General features: G+C 30.8%; 1 protein-coding gene across 1 annotated transcript; it reads right to left on the bottom strand.

Annotated features, from left to right (window-relative positions):
* Window positions 1-14,172: 14,172 nt before the first annotated feature.
* LOC148307525 (uncharacterized) lies at window positions 14,173-17,841 on the bottom strand. The gene is made up of 2 exons (XM_088263328.1): window positions 17,672-17,841; window positions 14,173-14,805 (listed from the first exon to the last, which is right to left on the bottom strand). The coding sequence occupies exons 1-2, from the start codon at window positions 17,813-17,815 to the stop codon at window positions 14,500-14,502; spliced, it is 450 nt and encodes a 149-aa protein (XP_088119454.1). The 5' UTR covers window positions 17,816-17,841; the 3' UTR covers window positions 14,173-14,499.
* Window positions 17,842-20,864: the final 3,023 nt, after the last annotated feature.

Raw genomic sequence — 20,864 nt, 5'->3', positions numbered from 1 at the left:
AAACCGCTCCAACATACGAAATCTGAGGTCTGGAGTTGTGAAATCGTGTCAGTAACAAGGCTTAATTCAGAATGTTTAATCTTAAATAATAATGTAATCAAATGGTAGTGTAAATGATTAAATTTTTCTGTTCTGTGTCTTTGTATTGCTTTCATTTTCGAGCTTTATTTGTTTGGTGAGTACAATGGTGAGATCAACGCAGGGATTGAAAACCCGTTATTGTGCTTAATCTGAGTTCATCGAATTTATTTTCAACATTTTGAGTGTGTCCAAATACTTGTTCACAAAATCTGGATTATCTCCAATTACAGGAGTTATTTTCATATTATTTTTTGACATCTCATCAAAGATGAAGAAGAATATGGAAGTCTGTAATATAAGAGTTTCTGTTTAATAAAAAAGCTTCTTTACATCTCACCAATAGATGTCTCTAGTGAAGTTCCAGTGATTCAAGAACAAAGTTTCTAAATTGGACCACACTACTCAAATTTTTGGAAGTTCTATGTATATATATATATATATATATATATATATATATATATATATATATATATATATATATATATATATATATATATATATATATATATAAGGTAAGTGGCTATAATACTGACCTAGTTTTTGTCTTAAGCCGGTCCATATTTATAAAATATTTATTTAATATTAAAACGGCTTGATAATTTTTTAAATTTATTTTTATTTTTTAATGGGATAGTTTTATCCTTACAAAGTTAAAAAAATAATAGTCAAAAGTCAAGTGCATATATTAAAATCCACGCAATAAACAGTTAAAGGCTTTGTATTCAATACTGACCTATTCGAAATGGATTATTTCATAATACTGACTGCTGTTGCCCCTATTACTGACTATGAGTGAAAAAGACAACTCAATTCATATTTTAATATATTTTACCATATGTAAACTGGAGTAAGATATAAGTATTTGTAATGGAAATAAATGTAAAAGTAAGTACTTATGTGACAATTTATTATTTATTAAAAAAAACATATTGGTTAAACAAAATGTATTGTTAATGTATTTTTTTAAGCTCACTATAAATAAGTAATTCTGGAATGGAATAATTTCCTCTAGCATTTAGTCACACCGGTTCTGGAATTGTTTTTATGATTACTTCTTAAGTATACTATATAGTATCCTGTTTTTCTGGCACTTCCAGTTCAGGCATACCACGACCTTGATCAAAGCGGAACCATCCTTTTTGGGATTTATTACAATTCCTAAAAAATTCCCCTTCCTACTTTTACAATACAGGACTCATTTTATTTTAGTTTTTACGAGGAAGATTTTTTGAAGACCCTTGGTGATTTTCAGTTTTTTTTCTTCTTTTCTGCCACTTTATCTTCTGGCACACAGAGACTGCTTAACCTTTCCTGTCCAGAGTAAAAAAAAAACAATCCGCGGGTTCCGAAGGGGGTACTGGCAATACCCCAAGTAAAATGCTAAAAATACAGGTTTTTCACAAATTCGGCTAATTTCAAAATGTTTATTATGCTATTGTTATTCTATTTTTTCCATTTAAATTTGAATTTTCTGCAATAAACAATAATTTTCAAAAAAACATAGTTGTGAAGAAGTTCTCTACGGAAATGACATTCAATTCCGCCCAATGTTTAAGCATCACTGGACACTAGGCGCTTCGGCCGGAAACGATGCAAGCGAGAGGGGGTGAGGAGAGAAAGAGAGAGAGAGAAGCATACTACTCGGTACATACTAGCGGGTTTCTAATTTGTCGTATATTATGGTGAAAAAAAAAACAAAGAATGGTAAAAAAATCAGATAGCGAGAAACAATACAAAAATGACATTACGTTGTATGAACAGTTTGGACTTGGGTTTGGGAATATCTGTCCATCTGTAGCCTGATTTGGAAGTGAACGAATTTTCTTCATTTCTACTGTTGTCTACCATATGTACGGGCTTGACGCTGTTAGAGTCAGATTCATCAAGTTCTTGGATTATATAGTTATCTGAGTCGGCGTCGGAAGCATAATCTTTATTTTCTAACCCTAAATGGAATTCATCATCACTTATATACATACATCAGTGTCCGTATAGCTCAGAAGTTGCTCAATCATATCATCTGTCAATTATTTTCCACTCATTGTTAGGGTAAAGTAAATATTAAAATTATGACAATTTAATTAGTGTAAAAAGGTAGATATTTATAAAATAAATATGAAAATGCAATTGCACCAAGAAATTTCAGTAGATAATTTAAATTAATAATAATTCTTATTAGAAACGAATAAAAACACTCTGTATTTGCCAAATAACGTTGCGTATTGAGAACACGATTCACACGCGTGCAAATTTGGGGATCTACCGCCGATGGTTAAACTGTGGAGATAGATATAGCGCTAGTAAAGAAATTGATATCCCCTTCGGAACGGGACAGTTAAACGCTGTTAGAACATTTAAGATCGTGGGATTTGGAGGTTTACAAGGAGTAACCTCATTTGGGTGTGCAACATTAGAGCATGATGGTAGTGTGCCTGATATGTATATACATATATATATATATATATATATATATATATATATATATATATATATATATATATATATATATATATATATATATATATATATATATATATATATATATATATATATATATATATATATATATATATATATTTATATTTATATTCTACTAACCCTTATCCGCACCCGATGGTGCACTGCATCTGCACTGATGTTGTATTGACGCAGTGTTATCTCGATAGTTACTTACATGAAGGCAAGGTGATCACTCATGCGAGTATAGTGGAATCAGTTTATGTTTATAATAAACAAAGTTTTTTTTGTTGATATTATGTTAAAAAAGAAAAAATAAATTGTATTTTAACATAAGAAAAATCACAAAAAGATGGCTCAGAACGAAACTCCTTTTCTGAAATAGTATGTGTTTATAATACTGATCTAGATTCGTTTCTATTACTGACCGCTGAAACTATTTATTATAATTATAAAACCAAGCAAAAATATATAGGTCAGAATTAGGCCCCCATAATCCAAAAACTGTATGCTATCCAAAGCACGCAAGAAATTTACGTATTTAAGAATTTTCACAAATTTATGTAAACTTTAAAAATGCTCTCGTCTTACTCATTACTGACCTATAGGTCAGTAAAGGAAACTAATGAAATTTCGGGTGAATGTAATACTGACAACTTTTATTTTATAAATGTATTGTATTAATCATATGGTTATTTCACAAATACTTTGTTTTTTGTAAATTCAATACACTAAACTAACTAACACATATAAAATATTAGTAAATATCAATCATATAAAAATAATACACCTTTAAAATAAAACTTGAAAGATTAGGCTTGTCTGTTAAGGATTTTCCGTGTGCGCGCGCTACTTGCCAGATGTCCAAACTATAACTGATATTTCAAATATGAAAAATCAAAATATTGACTGTAAAACATTGTCATCACATAACACAAGCATGGCTGCAGTGTTGGTAATATTAAAAATTAGTAATAATTGAACCAGTGTCTTATTATCTGTTGTTTCTTTGAAATAGGTCAGCAATAGGGGCTAGGTCAGTTTTATAGACACTTACCTTATATATATATACATATATATATATATATATATATATATATATATATATATATATATATATATATATATATATATATATATATATATATATATATATATATATATATATATATATATATATATATATATATATATATATATATATATATATATATATATATATATATATACATAGAACTTCCAAAAATTTGAGTAGTGTGGTTGACAATAATGGGTAGAATTGGTGAATGTTACACGTGTGTAAAGTGATCACTTAAACCAGCCTATGACGGTCGTCAGCCCCGTAAATGCCCAGACTTCCATATTCTTCTTCATCTTTGATGAGATGTCAAAAAATAATTTTGAATTTATTTTCGTTTGTTGCTAGATTTTTACTATTATTTAAAAAAAATATATCATAGTCGATGATATAAGCAACAAATTTTCTTCAATACAAAAAAAAATTACACCAGTAAACATTATTTATCGCAACATTGGCAATTTTGACATAAATCATGTTTTGATAGAAGTCACGTCATAAATTATGTTTTTTATTGGTCGTATATATACGTCCATACTCCTGGAAAGGTTAATTTACTAGTGCTCCGCCGATAATACAGCGTGCGGCAGAGAAAAACCAAGATGGCGATTTATAAATTTATAAATAAAAAATTAATAAATATATCGCTCACTCCTTTCAAGAACGTCATAAATCAAAAACCTTGATTTTTCAGGAGAATGTTTTTAAAGTTGAAAAATATAATACAATGTATTAAAAATAAATATCAAGCCACTTATTAAACTTTTTACTGTGCAACAGATCTTTTTAGGTAAAAACTGAAGGTTTTTTCTCCATTTGAAAAATATTTAGTATATTTGAAAAAATAATTAAACAATACCTCTTCTTCAAAATGCAAAAACAACACTTTCTGCCCTGTAGCAGGTAAATATTAAGTTAAAAATATGCCTCTTTTGCTGGGATATAGTACATTTTCTGGGCATTCCGAAAACATGCAAAACTGAAAATTGACAATGTTTGATTTATGACGTTCTTGAAAGGAGTGAGCGATATATTTATAAATTTATGAAAGATTTATATATAATATATATAAAACCCTTATCCGCACCCCAACGGTGCATAGGGCACTGTGTCTTATAAACGCAGTGTTATCATGATCGTTTTACACATGAAGGAAAGGTGATCAGCCCTCCGCTTCAAGTACGAGTTCATGGTAATATTGAATAAATATTACAGTGAAAAAATTACTTATATTTATTTTTACCCCCCTTGGGAATCGAACTCGGGACCTCCAGAACGGTAGCCGAGCGTGCTGACCATTACACTACGGAGGCGGACAAATAAATCATAAAAAGTATAAAAATGCATTTTAAAAAAAAACTCACTCCTGGGCAGGTTAAAAAATTAAAGGAATACGTTTTATAAACATTTATAATGTGATAAGAAAAATGAACAGCAGGTTGAGCTCACCTGTGTAATAACAAGGCCCGTATAGAAAGTGAAAATGCCAGGAGGAAGGGGCAAAGCCTTGGTTTGAAGAAAAGGTATTTGAATGTTGGTAATCTTTTGTAGAGTGTCCATGTTTTATTATCAATTTTAATCAAAGTTACATTGTATGGCAAAATAATCAACATAGTTACATATACATAGTTTTTTTTACGCGCTACCTCACTAAGAGAGCAGATTGCTCGTGTTTAGAGAGGGAGTTCGCTTACAGGGTTTGTACATATATATAAGAAGTTAAAATAAGAAATAATAAATGGTAATCAAACGGGAGTTTGCCTTATATGTTTTTGTAAATCATTTTTGAAAGATTTTAAATTGATTATATTTTTTATTCTTGCAGGTAGTTTATTAAAATGTTTTATTCCTATAAATGCACTAGTACAGTATCTACTCAATGAATTAGGGCCACCCATTATTTTTTTGAATACTCTGAAATCTTTTGGATTATTATATTTATTTTACATAAATACTTTAAGTTTTCTATTGACATCTAATATCATGTATATTACCTTCAATAATATGTAAAATATACCTGGATTATTTAACCCTTTACAAAATTTCAAACCCTTTTTCTGAGAAAGGTCCCTAATTAGCACAGGTAGACAGATAGTTGAAAGTTCAAAAAATAGTCCTATCTCATTTATTAGTGAAGTTTCTTGAGTTCTGGTTGTTGTTTTGTTCAGAGAGGTTATATAGGTATCGTGTCTTGTGAAAAAAACTTAATTTATAATTTTAGTTCATAGAGTATATTTTTTTTTTTGTAAACACAAGTGTTTTTTTTGAAAAGGACGAAATGGGAAAAAGTAAAGACATTTCTGAGGAAAAAAAGTCTAGTGTTATAGTGCTACTGAAATTAGGAATACTATCTAATAGAGAAATTTCAAAAAAAGAAAACGTTTCTCGTCAAACAGTGGACAGAATTTCAAAATCAATAAAAAATCAGTCACCCGCCACCAGCAATCGGCGAAAGAACTGTCGTAGGATTAGAAAAACAACACCGAGGACTGATCGAAAAATCGTTCAAAGTGCCTTAGAAAACCGTAGTGCATCAGCAAAAACATTAAAAATAAAATTGGAAGAAGAGGGTATAAATATATCGGTATCAACACTGAGGCGACGTTTTTACGAAGTAAATCTGAAATGCAGGCGCCCTGTAAAAGTACCAAAATTGACACCACGAATGAAAGCAGATCGATTAAAATGGGCCAGGCTACATCGAAATTACTCGGTAGATGATTGGAAAAAGGTATTTATTTAAACTGAATTTTCAACATATCATTTTAGTAAATAAACTTATATATTTGAATTAAACTTAAATTTTCATTATTTTTCAGGTCATCTTTAGTGATGAGTGCCGGTTAGAAGCCGTGACAGAGAGCCGTCGATTCATCAGGAGAACACCAATGGAACGTTACAATGAGGCCTGTGTGGTAAAAGTTATCAAACACCCCCCTGCAACAATGATTTGGTCATGTATTATTAACAATTTACCTGGGCCGTTGTTTTTCGTGGAAGGAACAATGAACCAAAATTCCTATAAGCAGGTCCTCGAACGAATTTTATTGCCCTTCTACCACACTCGACCCAACAGAAGGTCCATACACCTTCATGCAGGATGGGGCACCTTGCCACCGGGCTAAATCAATAATAAAATTTTTGTCTAACAAAAATCTGCCTTTGCTCCCCTGGCCTGGAAATTCTCCGGACCTTAATCCTATAGAAAACGTATGGATCATGTTAAAAAATAAGGTATACTCATTTCCAAATCCGACAGTAGACTGTCTAAAAAAAAATATTCAAAAAATTTGGTCAGAAGACGAAGAAATAAAAAACATGATAAAACAGTGCATTTTAAGTATGCCAAAAAGAATTGAGGCAGTTATTTCTGCCAAAGGTGGAAATACTAAATACCAACTATATTTATATGAAAATATATGCATAATTTAAGCGTAATAAAGTGTTCATGTGTAAATAAAATTCAATGTTGTTTTATTCAAGGTTTTCTCTGAGTTATTCCTGTTTGAATTGAGAAATTGCGCGAAATTCTGCGTGGCCCTAATTCATTGAGTAGATACTGTATTATATTTTGGGGTCTTTAAGTTATTTTGTGATCTTGTATTTCTAAAAGATAATAAAGATAACATAGACGTTTATTTCATGGTGATAGCCCATTACTCTATTTATTGATGTGGCATCATGGTCATTTTGTTGTAAATATATCTATTTTAAAATTTAACGTTGAGTCTGTGTTGACACCACTGATTTTTATACTATATTTTGACAAGTGTTTTAATGCATTTAACTTCACACGGTTTAATAAAGACACAAGATATGGTGCCTTAATCGAGACGAACCATCTTTTTACATGAAGAGAATATGGAAAGCTGGCATTACAAGACTTACGACCTGCATTGGCTGGCTGAAGTGACCATTTTTTATTTATGAAATTTCCTCTTTTAAATCATATGAAAAACTTACTTTTATCTTCAATATTTTGGACCTTTTTCCTAAAATTTGTTAGATTCTAAACCCGTCTTTCTTTTTTCTTTCACCCTTTTACATCGCCTCCCTATAGAGCCTTTAATGGATCTTTGTCAGACGGGAGGAATATCTAATTTAACATACACAACCTATAAAGAATTGTATTTAGTATTAAACTCGTGAAGTGTTTATAACAGCCGATATAATCAATATTTTCATTTATCATTTTCATTTGGTAAATTCGCCTTCGAAAAAACGTTATTTTTGTAAGTTGGCAATGAATGACGTCACAGAAACGATGGAGTTATTTTAATGTTGGTGTCATTGCTAAATTATTGGCGGCTCTATTTGTCGATGTCTATGGTCCACCCTCCCACCCCCTCTCCCCTCATATTTGTATAACACAAATGGTAGTGTAGTGGTAAACAAACAATTCACACTACTACTGTTACAGCTCTATAAACCATAGACAATAAACCATTTGACGTCATAAAACGTTCAATGACGTATTTGATGACGTATGCGAACTCACAATTTTCCTTTTATTCAAATATCTAAAATTTTAAACTTTAATATCTCCCTTAGCTCCCAACAGATTACAATAAGAATGCTATCGATAGTCTTGTGATTTTTCATATTAATTTATTAGCCAATAATCCAACATCCTGACAAAGACCTGCGCACTGAGAAAGATTAGCTCTTAGGTCTGAAATAAGCACTGTGTAATTTGTATTAATTTACCCACAATTGGTTTAAAAGCATGGGTTTTTTTTCTACAGAAAATACATTTTCGTTTCTAATGCATGGTTACCAAATTGGAGGTAACTGTATTTCGATCGTACCAACATCCTCCACTTTCACTTCGGATTCATATTATTACCGACATCACCGTTTCCACCTGCTGCATACACTTCTGGTAGGTACTTGAATAACGCGGACACGAAAGGATTGAATTTTATCATATATAAAGAGCTACCTACTTTAATAAAGGTACCTAGTACCTACGTATCTTTTTTTCATTATGTAGGTAGGTACTCCCTAAAGACTAATAAGATAGATGTCCCTTACAATTTTTGAAAGTGTCTTGACATATCGCTCACTCCTTTCAACAACATCATATATCAAAAAACTTTCAAAAGATTTTTCAGGAGATCGTTTTTAAAGTTTAAAAATATACTAAAATGTATTAAAAATAAATATCAAGCCACTTGTTGAACTTTTTACTGTGCAACAGACCGTTTTAGGTAAAACCTGACTGTTTTTTCTCCATTTGAAAAATATTTTGTAGGTATATTTGAAAAAATACTTAAACAATACTTGTCTTCAAAATGCAAAAACAACACCTTCTACCCTGTAGCGGGTAAATATTCAAGGTGATCACTCCTGAGCATCAGGTACCAGTCCATACGATAATTTTTATCCAAATTTTACGATTGTCCCTTATTAAGGTACCTGCATTAAAAAAAGTCCCGTGGTCTAAGTTCAAAAATTGAAAATGACGAAATTTCTTCATAATAATGGTGCTAAATTTCAAAATAATAGTGATATTATGTATGTGTTACAGCTTACAGCCATTGTGTGCATAGAATTACTAATAAATACTGACGCAACTGGCAAATATCGGCGTTTTTACCTATCAACTCGGGATTACCACAGTAGATTTTAGGACATCGTTTGCGCGTCACATTTCCTTTTAGAATTCCTCGAAAGAACAACAAAAAAGAGCTCTCCTATTTCTTTTCCGCTTATGCCAACCCGTTTGAGTCGGGTTGTGGTCCCGTGGTTAGTGTCGCGGATTCTTGAAGTCAGAATTTCAGAGTTCGAATCCGCTCTATCGTGATTTAATACCTATTTTTAATGAGCCGCTGAGGCTCACAAAAATAATATAAACTTAAATTATTTTTGAAGTAATAAAAACACAATTATTTATGTTTAAAAAAATATAATTATACATGTTATCTAATCGTGATACGTGTTCGATTATGTTTATCGATGAATTATAATTTTCGGTTCCCAGGAAGGGGAAAAATAAATATTAGTGATTTTATTATGAGTAACGATCAAGATAACACTGCGTCAATATGATGCAGTGCCCTATGCACCATTGGGTGCGGGTGAAGAATGGGTTTGAAGAAGAATTGTAAAATTTACGACGGTAAGAACAACCCGTTAAAAAAGGGTTAGAAGCAAAAGAATTTCCAAGCAAAGGAGATTATTGTTTGCTAGGAATACGGAAAATGAATAATGTGTTTTGTTTTTTTTTTATGTATTAATTTTTAAATCAAATACAGATTATTTGAGTCTACTAAGTTGTAGTCCGCCTCCGTAGTGTAATGGTCAGCACGTTCGGCTACCGTTCTGGAGGTCCCGGGTTCGATTCTCAAGGGGGGTAAAATAAATATAAGTGATTTTTTCACTGTCATATTTATTCAATATTACCCTGGACTGGTACCTGAAGCGGAGGGCTGATCACCTTTCCTTCATGTGTAAACGATCAAGATAACACTGCGTTCATATGACGCAGTGCCCTATGCACCATTGGGGTGCGGGTAAGGGTTTTATTATTATTATGAGTTGTATTTTATTTAAAAAAAACACATAAAAGTTAATATTGTGACAATTGTTTCGCCTGCATTGCATTTTCATGGGATTTTCAAACGAATGTCTTCTGTGTTTCTGTGTTTGATTTAAAAATTTGTACATAAATTAAAATAGAGTTCTACAAATTAAACGCAAAATCAATAAATACATACTTTGTTAGTTGTTTTCGTTTCTAGATTAATAATTTTAACTCTGAAAATAACATATGTAATATTTTTTACATTTCTTGTAATGTTTGAAAGTAGTGACCTTTTTTGGTGTCAAGAACATTGTCTAGATCACGATTATACTTACTCCATTACTCTTTAGTTAACTGTAATCTTCTTCTTCTTCTTCTAGTAGGCCTTCTGACTTGTTTTTAAGAGGAGATATATATATATATATATATATATATATATATATATATATATATATATATATATATATATATATATATATATATATATATATATATATATATATATATATATATATATATATATATATATATATATATAAAACTAACTAACCATCACGCCGCTTCACCGCAGGGGTAGGGAGAGAGAATAGAACGCTACACCACTCTGTCTTTGCAAATAATCTTCGCCTCTTCAACGTTCATGCATTTCCTCATACATACCGAGATAAGTGTTTAAAATAAATAAAACATCTCATTTTAATGGTAAACATTGTTTTATTACGCACAAAAATTCTACATTAAAAATATGAATGTAATTTAAGTACTCTTTGTAAGAAATCATTAATACTTGTGTAAGACCACTTTTTAGTTTGCTAATGCAAATACGACTAGTTTCGAGAACATCTGCAGTTCTCAAAACTAGTGGAAAAATGGTCCTACTCAAGCGTTGTTTTAAATTTAATTATTTGAATAGTAATATTTTCATTTGGAATTTTAAAGCTCATTTTATAATAAATTTTATTTTCACGTCTTACAATAGTTTAATGTCTTTCTGTATCTTTTTCCTTTCTTTGTTTTAAGTTTAAGACCTTGTAAGGATATCGCTCACTCCTTTCAAGAACGTCATAAATCAAAAATCGTCAATTTTCAGTTGTGCATGTTTCCGTAATGCCCAGAAAATATACCATATCCCAGCTAAAGCAGCATATTTTTAACTTAATATTTACCTGCTACAGGGCAGAAAGTATTGTTTTTGCATTTTGAAGAAAAGGAATTGTTTGATTATTTTTTAAAAATACTAAATATTTTTTAAATGGAGAAAAAACCTTCAGGTTTTACCTAAAAAGATCTGTTGCACAGTAAAAAGTTCAGTAAGTGGCTTGATATTGATTTTTAATACGTTGTATTATATTTTTAAACTTTAAAAACGTTCTCCTGAAAAATCAAGTTTTTTTATTTATGACGTTCTTGAAAGGAGTGAGAGATGTATCAATTTAAATATGATTGACAACTAAACTACTCAAATTATGGATTTTCTTTATATATTCTTTAATTGAAAGATATCCAAAATTACATCTCAACAAAGATCAAAAAGAATATGGATTTTAGGGTAAAAAGTTGCACCGTAAAAAGTTCAATTAGTGGCTTGATATTTATTTTTAATACGTTGTATTATATTTTTAAACTTTAAAAACGTAAAAATCAAGTTTTTTGGTATATGACGTTGTTGAAAGGAGTGAGCGATATGCAAATTCTGTCTCAAACATTCGATTACATTGTCCTCAGCTATAAAATCGCAATAATAAGTTTTTAAAAAATGTAAAGAGGTTAGGAACGATCAAGAGATAAAATAGATTTGTTTACGGTTGAATTTATATGTTAATAATATTTGGTGTAAGGTAATCGGCTTTTCGTCACAGTAACAAGATAAAATATGTCAAGACATTTAAGAACACTTAATAAATTAAATCGATTTGGTTTGGGTCAATTAATTAATTAATTCTTTTTATTGTAAGCTCAGCTAGCTAATATTTTGAATATTGAAAGCATTAACTTTGTGGATCATATTGATATATTATTTCGAGAAATAAAAATACTTTGTGTTCTGATCCACTGACATTTTTATTAACCAACTAGTTTCGGCAACAACCTGTTGCCCTCTTCAGGGTTTAATTTATGACTAATGGGTTTAATTTATTACTTTGTGTTCTGATCCACTCACATTTTTACTAACCAACTAGTTTCGGTAACAACCTGTTGCCCTCTTCAGGGTTTAATTTATGACTAAACCCTGAAGAGGGCAACCGGTTGTTGCCGAAACTAGTTGGTTAATAAAAATGTGAGTGGATCAGAACACAAAGTATTTTTATTTCTCGAAATAATATATCAGCTAGCTAATTTTGTCCTAATTTGACAAAATACATTAAAAGAGTTTTTGAATCATATTTTTTAATAGCCTCAGAAAATTCTCCTTGCCTATTATGAACAAGGGTATATTTAGGTCATATGTCTTGAAAATTATAGTAAATGTGTTTAGTTAATAATAAATTAATAAGGTTGATCCCTAAAAAACAATACAATACAATAGATACAATGGATTCAATATCTTATATCAATCAAAAATTTTCACATGCCTCATTTATTTGTCTTATTAGTCTTGTCATATTTTCTAAATAAGATACCACTAATCTGATAGGTTTTTTTTTTTTAAATTGCATTATAAGAGTTTCAAAAAATAGCCATAAAAAGCGATGGGGAACTTCAAATGAAGAGTCTTGAAGAAAAGAAAAAATGGCAGCCCTATTAAATAATTCCAATATTTTTATTTGTTTACTTATTTGAACATATTACATACATAAGTCACATATATGTATATAATATCCCCGATGAGTAATTTCCTTTACTCATTTTGGAGACATGGGATTAACGTTAACAAGACTGAAAAAGAAATAAGAAAACACTGGGTAAAAAGTGAAATATAAAGCAATAAAATGTAGAGTAAATCGGCATAGAAAAAACATAAGGTAAGGAAGCATGTTTAAAGGAAAAAAAATATATAAAATATAATTTAATCACTGACACAAATATATTTCCATAATTTTTCTCAGTTCATTCATTTTTGATCCCTGATTGGGTTCTATTTTATATTTGTGGAGGTCCTCACCAAAACGTTACATTTCCATTATAAATTATTTTAAGTTATCAGGAATTCTAGCTTGTAAAATAGGTACGTTTTGGTACGATTTCATATTAGTTTAACACAGGATTCGTCACGTTTTGTAGCAACTTTAATTGAGATTTCGATAGCATACAGTAAACAGAACAGATTTGCATTTAAAGGATCTTTTTGTGCAATATTGGAAATATATTTTTTTTGGTGAGGACCTCCACATATCGCTCACTCCTTTCAACAACGTCATATATCAAAAATCGACCATTTTCAGTTGTGCATGTTTTCGGAATGCCCAGAAATGTACTATATCCCCAGCAAAAGAGGCATATTTTTAACTTAATATTTACCCGCTACAGGGCAGAAAGTGTTTTTTTTGCATTTTGAAGAAAGGTATTGTTTAATTATTTTGTTTTAAATATAATAAATATTTTTCAAATGAAAAAAAAAACATTCAGGTTTTACCTAAAAAGATCTGTTGCACAGTAAAAATTTCAATAAGTGGCTCGATATTTATTTTTAATACATTGTATTATATTTTAAAACTTTAAAAACGAGAGGTCCTGGTTCCAACTCTAATGTATGGAAGTGAAACATGGAGTTGGCAAAAGAAGGATGAAAGTAAACTGAATGCAGTCGAAATGCGATCTCTCAGAAGAATGTGCGACAAAAAGATGTATGATAGATGTTCGAATAGTGAAATAAGGAAGGAATGCAAAGCTGAGATAAGCATTATCGATAAAATTAAGAAAGGTGTGTTGAGATGGTTTAGACATGTAGAACGAATGAGTGAGGAAAGAACGGTTAAACAAATTTATGAGGCGAATGTAATTGGAAAAAGGAGCTGAGGAAGACCGAGAAAAACATGGCACGATCAGGTATGCCAAATACTTGAAAGTGGTCAGGTTAGGAGTCGTAACAATCGGCGGGTATGTATGAGGAGATGCATGAACGTGGAAGAGGAGAAGAATGTTTGCCAAGACAGAGTGGTGTGGCGTTCTATTCTCTCTGCCTACCCCTGCGGGGAAGCGGCGTGATGGTTAGTCAGTTAGTAGTTTTTTTTTTTAAAACGATCTCCTGAAAAATCAAGTTTTTGATATATGACGTTGTTGAAAAGAGTGAGCGATATGTCAGGCAGCAGGTTAATTTGGGTATAGGCAGTATATAGTAAGGAACTTAGTTGTGTTTATCGGCTCCACACACATGACAACAATTCAAATATATATTTAATTGGATGTCTATGGAAATCTATGGTCTATAATAATTAAGTCCCCCTAAATGGCCGCTGTCTCTTTTCCTTTGTTTCATCAGCCGTTCGTCGGCATTTCCGTCGATTCCCAAGCCTAATCTCTCTATGAGCTTCTCTCCCTTGTTCCCGTTGGTCTCTTCCCACAGTTTCCTTCTCTTGAGAGACACGTCCGGGTCGAACTTCCACGACGACGTCTGATGGAAGACTGGATAGCCCAAGAGATTGCTGTGCAGGAACTCCCGAACGCCGCCCAGTTGACAGTTTGCCACTTGGAACGTCGCTGACAGCAGCAGAACGGCGGCAAACTGAAATTTGAATTTTTGAAATTTTATTATAGTGATGTGTCGACAATAATTTCTATCGATTCCAAAATTTTAAGTGTCTACATATCGCTCACTTCTTTCAAGAACGTCATAAATCAAAAATCGTCAATTTTCAGTCGTGCATGTTTTCGGAATGCCCAGAAAATGTACTATATACCAGCAAAAGAGGCATATTTTTAACTTAATATTTACCCGCTACAGGACAGAAAGTGTTGTTTTTGCATTTTGAAGAAAAGGCGTTGTTTAATTATTTTTTTAAATAAACTGAATATTTTTCAAATGGAGAAAAAACCTTAAGGTTTTACCTAAAAAGATCTGTTGCACTGTAAAAAGTTCAATAAGTGGCTTGATATTTTATTTTTAAAAATAAGTTTAAACTTTGAAAACGTTCTCCTGAAAAATCAAGTTTTTTGATTTATGACGTTCTTGAAAGGAGTGAGCGATATTTGTTATTTGTTTTAAAAAATGTTTTTGGCAGATTATTTTTAATGATTTTTTTACTTTTTTATAACATTTTGAGTGTATATTAATACTTATTCACATATCTGGAATATATTATATCTAGATTATTATGTTTATATTCAATTAGGTTTTATTTTTTACATCTTTTTTAATAATTCTTATACTGTTCTTTGTCCGCCTCCGACGTGCAGTCATTAGCCCGTTTGACTTCCGTGCTAAAGGTTTCTAATTCGATTCTCAGGGAGGTCAAAATGAATATCAATGATTTTTCACTGAAATATATATTTAACATCACTGGTATCTGAAGCGCATAACTGATCACCTTGATCACCATTAAGTAAACATTGCGTCGTCGTTTAGTCCGCCTCCGTAGTGTAATGGTCAGCACGCTCGGCTACCCTTCTGGAGGTCCCGGGTTCGATTCCCAGGGGGGGTCAAATAAAAACAAGTGATTTTTTCACTCTAATATTTACTTAGTATTACTCTGGACTGGTACCTGAAGCGGAGGGCTGATCACCTTTTCTTCGTGTGTTAACGATCAAGATAACACTGCGTTTATATAATGCAGTGCCCTATGCACCATTGGGGTGCGGATAAGGGTTTTATTATATTATTACGTCCTGACAGAGTGCTCTAGGTACCATTAGGTACGTCAGTAAAATAATAATTGTTTATAAGTATATATTTTAAAAAAACTTTAGGATGTTTATTTTCAACGATAATCTTGACTATTGCATTTTTTGTTTATGAATACTAAGAGTACCTAATTAAATAGCATTATGCTTTATTCACGTGAAGCAAAAAATTAACAAAAAACCCCTCTTTATTAATCCATCTAAAAATGGCGGTCATTATAAGTACGAGTAAAAAAAAATTGTTTTAAGTTGAAAGAAGGACATCATTAATTTGATGGTAAAAAATAACACCTCCTCTTTTTATGTACGATATCTTAATCTTTGTGAAAACCCAGTATATTTATTTTCCTTTTGCGATAAAATGAATCGAGAAGTGTCGCCGACACTTTTTTATGTATTATAATAATTTGATATTTTTTATAGATTTCAATAGTTTTCCTGGGATCACTTATATCATTATGAACTATTAGATAGTTAAATATTACCTCATGCACTTAGTACTTACTAATTGCTATTTACATACTTTTAAATCACTTGGGTTTTAAATCATTATTCATTCCTATTAGTATTAAATGAGTTTCGGCACCTTTTCGCTTGCAAACAATTACTTTTTTTCGTAAAATAAAAAATATATACAAATGTATAAAGTCTAGATACTAAGAAAAGCGATTTGATATTTTATATATCTAAGTTTTATGTCCACAATATTAAAATATTAAATGAATAAGAGCGTTGTTTATTATTTAACATTGTTTATTATATATTCAATCTTTTTTCTCATTGTTACATTTTTTTATTTTAATGAAATACTTCGAACGGTTTTCGTAAAATAAAAATCGGCACGGGTAAACTCTGTAAAGGCACATTATTATAAATTATTATTTGTGATTACATTTAATATGTATGATGTAAAATAAATGAATGAACAAACGATGATTTTATAAATTTATTCTTTAGTACATAATGTAACACTCTCCTTAACGTTCATCGTTCACTTTGTGTAATACTACTTAACAATATTACTTCATAGCAACCGGTTTCGGATAACCATCCCATCAATTGTCTACATTGTATTTGTCTAGATGTCTTTGACCTGATGATGGAATGATTATTCAGAAACCGGTAGTCGTGAAGTAGTGTTTTTAAGTGGTAATACACAAAGTGACCAATGAATGAAAAGGAGGTACATTATATTACTATACCACGAAGTAAGAATGGTTTTTATTTACAAAATATATTAAAATAATGTAACTAAAATATATTCAAACAAAAATAATGCCATAGTATAAAAATTATGAAAATATAATGATTCGACATATGCGAAATCATTACAGTTTAATTGTATGTATATTTTTAAGACATTTATTTGTTAATTTTTTTTAAATAAAATCGTAGGAAAATAGAACATTTAATCAGTTTAATTTCTGCATATTTTTAAAACATGTATTTCTAAAATAATATTATTTCGTAGGAAAATATAAAGTATAATTAATTTGTTTTATGCGTATTTTAAAGCATTTATTTGTTTATTAAAATTTAAAATAATATCGTAGGAGAATATGACAAACGGTTTTTAATTTGTATTTAAAAATACCCGTATCAAAACAAAACAAAACATATTTTACTTTCTATTTCAGGCTTGAAATAAATTAATTAAACTTTGTTGTTTGGGTTCCAAGTCATTATACTGCATTATAATAAAACACTTCATTGAAAAATAATTTTATATTAATATTGTCTAAAATACTTACAAAGTATCTCCAAGTATACATTTTTAAATCTTTTAAACAACGCACAATTACTTTGGACGCACTCTTATTGGTCGCGTGACAAAGTGTAGGTAATACTACAATATATTCAGACTGAGCTTTCCCACTACATTTCCGCTGGGTCATTAGTATTTCACTTGTACACTCAAGGTGTACCTGTTACATCACTATTATATTACGGTATTCAGGTGAGTAGGTACTCGCGTACTACATTTTGATGGATATTAATGACATCTGTGAACAGCCTTAAAAGCTTTGTATGAAAAGAAACATTTGGCGCCATCTTGCACTCGGCGAGTGTTTTGCCTGGAATTTTCAATTATGAATTATGTATTTGAAATTATTATTTTTTTTTTATTTTTTAAAAGATATTAGAGATAGGTATTATACAGGTATTTTTAAGATATTAGAGATAGGTATCAAATTGTGGTAGAGTGGGTTCACATCGAGGAACTCTGACTTAAGAGTCCGCGACACTAACCACGTGACCACAACCCGACATAGTCATTTTAAGCATTAAAAGTAGGCATACGTTATAAAATTAAAAAGTTATTGTCTAAGTAGGGCCATGATAAGCGGTGTTGCATTAGCTGTAGCTAGATTTCAAATTCACCTGGACGTTAAGGAATTCAAAAAATCATCTTGCAGGCATATGACATGTATATTAATATTGATTTTTATTGACAACACCATATATTTAAATGAATTTTTTAAAAATGAGATAGAAATATGGAGGTCACACCATTTACGGGGCTAACGATCTGTCATTGGCTGATTTAAGTGGTCGCTTTTTTCAATTTTCACCCTGTTAAAAAAACTTATACTACTACTAATATATAGGTAGAGGAAATGAAGGAGTAATTTGGGAAGGTAGGTACAACAAACAAATTGCCTCATGAAAAAATGATATGCTTAGACTCTTGAAGACTGAGCATTTATAGGATTTACAACATGCCATTGGCTGGTTTAAGTGATCTCTTTATTTCATTTTCATTAAATACATTAAAAAAATTCTACTACTATTACGGAAAGGAAATAGAGGAGTTATAAAGGAAAGAAATTAGGACAAATATGGTATAGAGTTTCATAATGAATATTGTACACTTAAAACAAGCAGTTTCTTTATTCACAAAATTTTACAATATTTTTGAGTGTGTCCAAATTATTTTATCACAATAGCTGGATTCTTATTCTACTTTTGAGCTATTTATATCAAGATTTTTATCGACATCTCAACATAGATGAAGATGTCTTTAAACCATAGATTACGGGACATTTTATAATTTGCGACGGACATCCAATTTGTGGGGAGCACCGAGGCAAAATATGTAAAGAATGTGGTGACAACTACCATGTATCTCAATTTTTTCTGATATTTATATTTGTATTTTATTTAAAGTTCTCAAAAAACATGTAACACTTACTTTTTACTATGTTTTTAGTAAACATTTTTGGTAATATGTGAATTTCTCTTAATGTCGTACATTTTACGATAGTCACGTTTAAAGGTAGTCACAAGATAGTCACATTGAAACAAGTCCCATGGTCTAGGACTAAGTTGGTGATATGTGTCGCTTACTTTCAAAATCTACCATAAGATTTTAAAATAAATACTTTATCGGAATGCTAATTGTGAGTTTTATTGTTTAAAATACTTACATACTTGAAAACCCTGCTAAAAAATAATTAAAAACAGCGTTGTATTTCAAATTCCGCTATATTCATGGAACTTGCCTTCTGACCCACATCGGCCAATCAGAGAGCGGGGATAGGTTCAAAATTAAGATGACGTCATTATCGGTTTGTGTCTCGTGTTTTTTTTTTTAATTGAAAAAAAACTAATATTTTTTTAAAATTCTTTATTTCATAATATTTTATCTAAAGATAGACAAATCTTTTAAACATAAATGTTACCCAGAAAGTAGGCGACACATATGTAAGTCTGGGTAATTGTAAGGCTATATTTTAAATATTGAAAGCATTAACTTTGTGGATCATATTGATATATTATTTTGAGAAATAAAAAGACTTTGTTTTTTGATCCACTCACATTTTTATTAACCAACTAGTTTCGGCAACAACCTGTTGCCCTCTTCAGGGTTTAATTTATGACCAATCAGTCATAAATTAAACCCTGAAGAGGGCAACAGGTTGTTGCCGAAACTAGTTGGTTAGTAAAAATGTGAATGGATCAAAAAACAAAGTCTTTTTATTTCTCAAAATAATATAATTGTAAGGATGTTTAAATGTTCACTTTATGAACTCCGTAACATCAAATCTTGAATGTTACAGTGTATAAAATGATCACTTTAAACAGCCAGTGACACTTTGTAAGTCTTCTAAAATACCCACACATCCATATTTCCATCTCAATGCATACTGATACTGAGATACTGATCAAAATGTCAATTGAAATCTTTAATACATTTTTTGCTTGTGTTTTCTGAATACTACAAATTTATTGGATATTTTCACTAAGACACCGCATTGAACCTTTTAAGTTCGGCCATTGAATATCCTGCTCCAAGTGCTGCGATCAAATTTTCTCCCCGATATCCGTATGTTTTCTGAAAAGCAGGTGAAAGTTTGTCGGATTGGTACGGGTCAAACGGCATACCCCTGACTTCGGTATACCTCGGGTCTCCTACCATCAGATTCCTCCCGGTTCTTAAATACCTCCCAAGATTGAGAAAGTCCAACTGTTGTAGTGTTATCTGAGCCGTAGTCGAGTGGAGAATGAAGCACACTGGTAGTATCTGGAGAACATAATTTCATGAATAATTTTCAACAGAAGCATAAATAAGAATTAGTTTTTTTATTATTTTTTGACATCTCATCGAAGATGAAGAAGAATATGGAAGTCTGGCTATTTACAGTACTGACAACCGTAATAGGCTGGTTTAAGAGATCACTTTACACACGTGTAACATTCACCAATTCTACCCATTATTGACAACCACACTACTCAAATTCTTGGAAGTTCTATATATATGAACCAATTTAGAAATCTTGTTCATGAATCACTAGAACTTCACTAGAGACATCTATTGGTGAGATGTAAAGAAGCTTTTTATTAAACAGAAACTCTTATATTAGTATGTAAATTAGTTTGATGAAATGTCAAAAAATAATATGAAAATAACTCCTGTAATTGGAGATAATCCAGATTTTGTGA

Source organism: Brachycentrus maculatus, unplaced genomic scaffold, assembly GCF_059751285.1.
Source record: "Brachycentrus maculatus isolate JH-2025_06_01 unplaced genomic scaffold, ASM5975128v1 h1tg000198l, whole genome shotgun sequence".
NCBI lineage: Eukaryota > Metazoa > Arthropoda > Insecta > Trichoptera > Brachycentridae > Brachycentrus > Brachycentrus maculatus.
Note: the sequence above shows the minus strand (reverse complement) of the source record. Positions and strands in the feature narration are given on the sequence as shown.

What these genes read in the sequence shown, in the direction of transcription:
- LOC148307525 (XM_088263328.1), bottom strand. Translation starts at nt 17,815, where the DNA reads ATGACCCAGCGGAAATGTAGTGGGAAAGCTCAGTCTGAATATATTGTA. An exon ending in TGTATACTTGGAGATACTTT is followed by an intron (nt 14,806 to 17,671) that starts GTAAGTATTTTA and finishes TTCAAATTTCAG; the next exon opens with TTTGCCGCCGTTCTGCTGCT.